The sequence below is a fragment of the Eumetopias jubatus genome, unplaced genomic scaffold, assembly GCF_037043125.1.
Source record: "Eumetopias jubatus isolate StellerSeaLion01/CBP00866 unplaced genomic scaffold, mEumJub1_p1.0 scaffold_4, whole genome shotgun sequence".
NCBI classification, from domain to species: Eukaryota; Metazoa; Chordata; class Mammalia; order Carnivora; family Otariidae; genus Eumetopias; species Eumetopias jubatus.
The window spans coordinates 73,312,861-73,320,852 of NW_028274810.1; the positions used below are offsets into that span (position 1 = coordinate 73,312,861).

Sequence of the window (7,992 nt, forward strand, 5' to 3'; positions counted from 1 at the left end):
CACCGCAGACTCTATGCTCGGTGTGGAGCTTCCTTAACGTTCTTTCCCCTCCCACCCTCTCTCCCCCTCTGCTCCTCCCCCTACCCCCCCCCCCCCGCCGTGCACACACATACATATAAGTAAATAAATAAATAAAATCTTTTTTTAAAAAATATTTTATTTGAGAGAGAGAGAGCGTGCATAAGCAGGGGGAGTGGCAGAGGGAGAGGGAGAAACAGACTCACTGCTGAGCAGGGAGCCCGAGGTGGGGCTTGATTGCAAGACCCTGGGATCATGACCTGAGCCAAAGGCAGATGCTTAACCGAGTGAGCCACCCAGGCGCCCCATAAATAAAATCTTAAGGGAAAAAAAGAAAGAAAAGAAAATCCGGTGAGGATAGCAAAGGACTTGAATTAGAATCTCTGATAGTGTAGAATATAATAACAGTAAGATCAACTGCCCTGCTGGGCAGGCACCCCCATTTTATAGACTGAGAAGTTGAGGCACAAACAAGTTAACTGCAACTTGCCTGCTTCACTCAGCAGCAATGCTGTGATCTCACCCTAGAGTACCAATGAAACAGATCTAGAGAAGGAACCTCTTGGTATTTGGACTTGCTCTCATCCTGCCCATGATTGGCACCCCCGTCCCCCTAGTGAATGGGAGCTGAGAAGTTTCAGGGCGCAAGCTCCAGGTTTGGAAGGGCAGGCTGTGAGGGTAGAAGTGGTATGCCCCAAGCCAGTCCCTGGGGCTGACTTCCATGGCTATGCCCAGAGGAGCCTCACAGGTCCTGGGCAACAGTCGAGAAGGCATCCCCCATCGGCGTGCAGAAAGCTGAGTGGGAGGGGGCATGTGTTGGTCCCCTGAGGACTGGAGGAAGCTCCTCTAGACAACTGAGTGTCCCCAGAAGGCCTGAGGTCTCATGTGGGATGTAACTGGATAAAACGTAAGAACCACCCGGATTGGAACTCATCATAAGTTTCTGGAACATGTTCTTCCAGTATCTGTCCAAGTGACATGGCTGAGAACCTGGAATGTGACTATTGAGCCCAGGAGGAACCTGTGGCAAGTGCCTCTCTCTACCTCCCCTGCTGCCCGATGGGGACCTCCACTGTCTCTCCATCAGCCCCTGCTTAGCTTTGCTTTTTACCCAATACCAGCTTAGATTTCAGGATCCATTAGGTCAACCTTTTGCTGACATCCTCCCCTTACCTGCCCCATTGTCCCCCAGGCCTGCATCTTGGCCTCTGTACACTGTTGAGAAAAGCCTCTGTTAATGCCTGGTCTCCAGCCTCCCAGGGGCTCTCCAGGCTTCCGGCAACCTTGCTGTTTCCTTGGCTAGATTCACCTCTCCCCCATAGCAGCTCTTTAAAACGGCCTCTGCGTCATAGGGAGAATAGCTGTTGGCCAGGGCCTCCCTCCACTTCCTGCTCCAAACTACCCTGGTCTGCATTCTTTCTTTTCTCCTATCACAGTGGCATCCTAAGCCCAAGGCCTCCGGTGCGTGCCCTGGAGCCGCGCTCCCTGCCTCTCCACTTGGGGACTTTAAGAACAGCCTCTTCTCTGCCTTCTGTCTTAACCCTCGTGTTCTATCAACATTCTATCAACCCATCACATCTCTCCCAGCTTAATAACTCCTCAGTCACCAAGACGGATTGGTCCCACCCTCCGAACGTCCATCAGCTCTGTTGTGTTTGGCTCTGTCCCGACAGCCACCCCTTTGTCTGGGTGGCCATCATTCCGCATCTGGAGATGGCTTTCATCGACCAAAGGATTCCTCTCTCCCTATTTTTGCCCTTCCCAGTTAATTCTCTATGCTGCAGGCAGAATGAGTGTCCTAAAACACAATTCAGACCAGGCCATTCCCCTGCTGAAAATCCTTCACCGGCTTCCTCTTCACCTTAAGAAATGGTGCCACCTACTATGGAGGCTCTGAAGCCTGGGACTGGCCCAGGGCTCCTCCCTGGCTGCACCCCTTGCCTCTTGCCGGTGAATGCTCCAGTTCCGGCCACACAAACCCTCTGTTTCCTTGAAGGAGCCAAGTTCTCTCATCTCTGGAGCCTCCATCTGCTCTTCCTTCTTTCTGGGATAGTCTTTCTTCTCCATCTCTCTAGCTTGGCCATCTGCTTCTCATCCCTCAGGGGCCAGCGGAAATGGCCCTTCTGGGACCGATTGGAGGTTTCTTTGGATTCGTTTACTCCTAAAGCCAATTCCTGGCTCTGCACTGCAGCCAGCTGGTCCCAAATCCTATTCTGGCCAGAGTACTTTCCTCCTTAAAAGCTTTCTATGCTTCTCATTGTCCTGAGGACAAAGTCCAAATTCCTCAGCTGGGTCGACAAGGCCGGTCCACAGACGGGGGTAAAGATGGAGCTATTTGGTAGGAGCAAGGTGAAGGCTTCCGCTACATGACTCATTTTCTTGGGACAGGGAGGCCAAGCCTGGGGGGGTGTTGCTGGGGGTGAAAGCCGTGGAGATAACTTGGGTGCCGCCACTGTGGAAGCAGGAGCTGACCAGGGAAGCACAGTGGAACTGATGAGTAGAATGGTAGCCCAGTTGAGATGGGTGATGAGGAATTCATGGTGACACCAGGTGGCCTGGCCGCGCGGATTTCTCTAATAACCGCTCCCTGTGAGGCAGACGGGTGGATTCATCCAAGGAGGGGAATTTGCTGGGGCAGTGGGACCAAAGCACGGGGAAAGGGAGGCTAAGGAGTTGAGGACTCTGTCAAGGAGTGGCTGAAATGATGCGCCATGGGATCTTGAACCAGAAGGAAGACGGAGACAGGAGGGGGAGGGGAGACAGGAGGGTCCAGTGGACGTCTGGTTGCAGCGTGGACCGAGATGGGATTTAGCGAGATGCTCTGAGCAAACAAGCTGGAGGTGGGAGGTTGTGGGAAGTCAGCTTTAGTGATTGCAGAAGCGTTTCTGCCCTGCCTGTGCCTCTACCCAGCTCCTGCCCAGACCCACGTTAGAGCTGCGTGTGGAGCTTTCCACTGCCCTTTGGAACGGCCCTTGGGGGTAAGGGCCATATTCTTCATCTGGCATCCTTTCCAGGAGAGCTCAACACGGGCCTTGTCTGCGGCGGCTGCTTATTCGGACATTTGTGCGATATGCCTCATCCCCTCCCCTTTCTCTAGGCCTGTGTTTCTATTTTCCTTTAGTTTTTTTGTTTTTGTTGTAGCATTTTATTTGTTTGTTTTTCTCAAACAAACCTTCTGCCCCTCGTTTGGGTTTTTAAAAGTAATCTCTAGGCTCAACATAGGGCTCAAACTCACGACCCCAAGATCAAGAGTTGCAGGGTCCACCAACTGAGCCAGCCAGGCACCCTTCCTTTATTTTTTTTTTTTTAGAAACAGATTTTTTTTTTAAGATTTTATTTATTTATTTGAGAGAGCGAGAATGAGAGATAGAGAGCATGAGAGGGAAGAGGGTCAGAGGGAGAAGCAGACTCCCCGCTGAGCAGGGAGCCCGATGCGGGACTCGATCCCAGGACTCCGGGATCAGGACCTGAGCCGAAGGCAGTTGCCCAACCATCTGAGCCACCCAGGCGCCCCTCCTTTAGTTTTTTAAAAGAAATATCATGAAAGAGTCTAACCCCGTCTCAGCTGAAAAGAAACAGGATTTCTCCCCATATTACAGGATGGAGAGGCAGTCTATGGTCCTCTGATGGCCCTGGAGTTGTTGAGAATGGGAGCCCTGGAAGAGTGAGAATTTGGGGGCAGAAAGATTCTGGGCCAACAGTGGACAGTGGTCCAAGTTCCCGACCCATCCCGTTCTGGGTAGGTCTCTCCCTGATCCTCGCACACCTATTGCCATCCGACCAAGCTGAGTGAGTCATTCATCCAGTAAAGCACCTACTATGTGTCAGGCCCACCTTGGGAACAAAGGATATGCAGATGAGCAACACCCCAATCCTGATTCAGGAGACAGGCACACAGGGAAAGAACTGCAGACTGGTGTTTACAGTTGGGGGGCCCAGCATTAGAAGATGAGCAACTTGTTAGTTTAGGGGAACAGGGTCAGGGAAGATGCCTAGAGAACTGGGTCTTGAACGGTATGAAGGCAACGGGGAGAGAGACACAAAGGCCGGGAGAAGTGAGAGAACATGGGGAGGTCACAGCAGTTCCGTGGGGCTGACTCATGGGCTGCTTCGAAGTGTGAGGGAGGCCAAATCATGTCAGGGAGCCTGCACATTAGTCTGCGTGCCGTGGGGGAGCAGGGAAGGCCCCGAACGTAAGTCTGTTTTAGGACAGCCCTGGGTTGCCACCTGGAGCCTCCCAGGTATAGTCTGAAACTGGCCCTCGGATGTGGAGGGCAGGAAGAGACCAGAGATGGAGACAGGCCACTCCACATCGGTGGCTGGCAGGTGTAACGGACAAGGGAACTTACTTATGAGGCTTTTCCTGGGTGGCTACAAGACAAGATCTCTGCACCTGCCTGTCAGACCTTAAGAGTTTATACAGAGGCCTTCACTGGGTTCAGTCTCTCGTACCATCCAGACAGTCTCATCACGACACCACTGTCTCAAGGCTGTATCCTTGGAGCAGCTTCTAGGAGCCGGAGAGGCAAGCGGGACACACATTTCAAGGACAGGAGAAGGGGTGAGGAGCCTCCCATCGCCTGGGTCTAGCTCATGGGTCAACTGGCGGTCACATTCCCCCAACCCCATCACCCCCCCTAATAGTCACTGTGGCGCAAGTGTGTGTGTTGGGGTTGGGAGGTCAACTGAAGAAGAAAAGAGCAAAAGCAGGGAACCCGAGGGGATGCTGCACAAATCAGGCAGAGATGGGGAGGGCGCTGGGAGTGAGCCTGGAGAGCTGAGCACCCCACGCACACGTGTGGGGGAGTCCACAGGTGGTGATGTGGTCACTGGACACCGGAGAAGGAGGGAGCGAGGGTGCTGTCTGGGACCATGCCAAGCTTTCTCACCTGGGTGCTGGGTGAAGGCCACAGCCCCCACGTGAGACGAGGGGGATGGGATGTTGAATACGTGGGGTCTGAGATGCCATAGTTCCCGGGGAAAGGTTCTGCTGTCCCGGGGCTCCCGGACATGGCCCCCTGTTTCCGCTCACCTGGCTTCCTCCTCGGCTGGCAACGCCCTTCCCTCATCCATCAGCGCTGCGTTTTCTCCAGGAGGGCCCCTAGATCTTGGCCCCTGAAAGCAATTTTCTCCCATCAGAGCACATGTAGCTCTATGCTTAGCACCCCCTGGAGGCCCGTCTGGCGTCCCTGCCTCTCTTGGGGCCCTGGCCAGGCTGCGCCGCATCTGACCTTGAGAAGCAAGAGTGATGAAACTACCGTTGGGAGGTGATGGTTGCCACCCAGGAAGTTCTGCGCTGCAGAAGGGCGATCCCTTCCAGGGCTGACCCCAAGCAGGAAGTGACTCTTACAGCCCAGGGTGGGGGTTCACACAACCCTCCCATGCCTGGGGGGGCGGGCGGGGGTGGGGTGCAGAGGAAGACGGGCTGGTGCAGCAACTACAGGGGTCAAGATGTTCTGGTCCTAGAGGTCGGGTAGGGAGCTGCAGCCTCCAGAGAAACCAGCTGATAAAACCCCAGTGCTTCAGGCTTTATCTTGAACCAGTGCAGAGGCAAACGTGAAGTACTCGGGCCACACTCCTCTCTACACCCCGCCCCACCCCCGACCCCTGGGACCAGACACCTACCATCTTCCTGAAGGGAAGCATCCGCTCACCCCAGCTCGCCTCCGCAGTACCAATGAGGAGAAACTACAGGCCTGACTGGGGACACGGCACCTTTTGTCAGCTTGAGAGAGGCACAGTGTTCCCGGGAGAAGGGTACTTGTTGGGGGTGGGCAAGGGGAGCGGGAGGGAAGGTCTCTAGGTGAGATGGCGAGGGACAGACAATCACAATGACAGCAGCCACCACTTTTATTGCACACCTGCCACGTGCCCGGTCCTTCCATACCCGATGGCATGTGGCCCTCACGATCAATTTCCACAACCACGACTGTGACTCTCCAGAAACTGAGGCTCAGAGAGGTCAAGTCACTTGCCCCAGGTCCCCAGCTGGTGAGTGGAAGATGGGGGGAGGGGTTCCAGTCCAGTCCTGGCACATCGTGGAGCCCGTGCTCATTCCACTTTGTCACCAGTTACTCTCCTCAGTGAAGAGCCACCGGGATTGTCTCCAGGCTAGGCAGGTAACAGTCACTCCTGGGAAATCCCTGATAGGTGTCACAAGGCAGGGTGGCATTTGAGGGGTGTTGGGAATAGGGGCCAAGAATCTTCAGGGACTCCAGAGAGGGACAGGTAGACTGACCATTCCATGGTCACAGACCCCCAGTTCTGAGGAGACACCTCCAACGCCTTCCTGTGGCATGGGGTCACGTAGTCACACAGCACAGGTCACACAACCCTCAGAGGGTTGGACAGTCCTGGGGAGACGTACATACTCACACTCTTCTGCACATGTACGTGCAAGCACACACCCATTCACGCCCGCTCCCACCCCGGCACAGCTATGTGGCCGCTGAGGCAGGTGGCGGAAAAGGGGAACTTGGTCAGATGAGGCTGGCGATGCTGGATGTGGTCTCGTGACGCTGGCCGGCAGAGAGCCGGCCTGAGATGCTGAAGATGCTGCCGTTGCCACTGCGGTCACTGTGGGTGGAGGGGGCGGCCGCATGGCGAGGGGGACGGTGTCCATGCACGCCCACCTGATAGAGCAGCAAGCCCAGCAGCAAAAGTGAGCCCGAGGCAGCCAGGCCGATGCCCACCGACAGCATAGCGGCCAGTGGCCGGGCCGGGGCAGGGGCGGCGGCCAGCCCAGCCAGGGTCAGGCCGGTGACCAGCACCACCAGGCCACTGAGCAGCACCACAAGGGCATCGGCTCCTCCGCCGCTGCGCAGCAGGGCCACATGCTGGGGCTGGCGTATGCAGTTCATGTCCTGCACAGCCGAGCTCATCAGCTGCTTGACCAGAACCAGCAGGGCCAGCAGGCAGAGCACAGTACCTGTCGCCAGCCGCCACTCGCCCGAGCGGCTGCTGGTGGAGGACAGCAGTGCCACGCCTCCCGCCCCACAGCCCGCCACCAGGACCACGGCCACAGAGAAGCAGAGCACGGAGCGCCGCGGCTGCTGGGACCACCACAGCTCTACCTGCTCTGCCAGCATGTCTGGGGGCAGCCCCCCAGCCGGCGGGACTGGAGCCTCTCCTTCAGACATGACGGTGGGCGGGGTAGAGGTCAGAGTGCAGTGTTGGGACTAGAGGGTGTGGGTCATGGCCTAGAGCCCCCCACCACCTGCTTGGCAGCTAGAGGCCCAGAGTCCCGTTCCTCTCCCAGTCCAGTGTATGGTCACCATCACCTGCAGGGGGGATCACACTTGTTACCTCCCCAGCCCACTCGCCCTTTATGGTCTCTCCTGGGAGCCTGGGGGATGATCCCTGGGAATGTGCCCCAGTGTCCCCCGACAGACCCCCTCCCCAGCACTGCCACTTGGGAATGCCTCTCCAATGGCCCCAGGAGAGTTCCCCCACAGAACACGTTCCCCCACCCCTCCAGGGAAGCCCCTGGCCCAGCCCCTGACCTCTCTGGCTCTCTCAGTTGCCTGTCCCATCCCGGCTGGCCGAAGGAGCTGGTGCCACAGTGGATGGTGGGACCAAGAGCAGAGATAAAGCCTCATTCAGGATCAGACTCACATGGCCTCAGCTGTCACTGCTGGCTCCTGGGGGGAGGGTTGCGGGGAGGGAGGGGGCTTATGACTTAACCCTTCTGGAACCAGCAGCCTGACCCTGAACCTTCTCTCTTGGGACTGCAGCTACTTCTCTGTGGGTCAGGATCTAATCCCTAACTCTCTCCTTCCCCAACATCTCATCCGATTTCCTATCCACAGCTGCTGGTGCCCCAATCCGTCTCTCCCCCAAACCTGGATGTCCCTCCTAAGCTCCAGACCCAAAGCCAATTGTTGCCTTGATGTTCCCTAGTCATCTCTGATGCAACACGTCCCAACCCAAGCTCATCATCTTAGCCCAGACCTCCTCCTCCTGTCATGTTCCCTA

The 7,992-nt window shown here is 56.3% G+C and overlaps 1 protein-coding gene across 1 annotated transcript; it reads right to left on the reverse strand.

Annotated features, from left to right (window-relative positions):
* Positions 1-6,497: 6,497 nt before the first annotated feature.
* Positions 6,498-7,157, reverse strand: TMEM125 (transmembrane protein 125). The gene has a single exon (XM_028123324.1). It carries the CDS (start codon positions 7,155-7,157, stop codon positions 6,498-6,500), a length of 660 nt encoding a protein of 219 aa, XP_027979125.1.
* Positions 7,158-7,992: the final 835 nt, after the last annotated feature.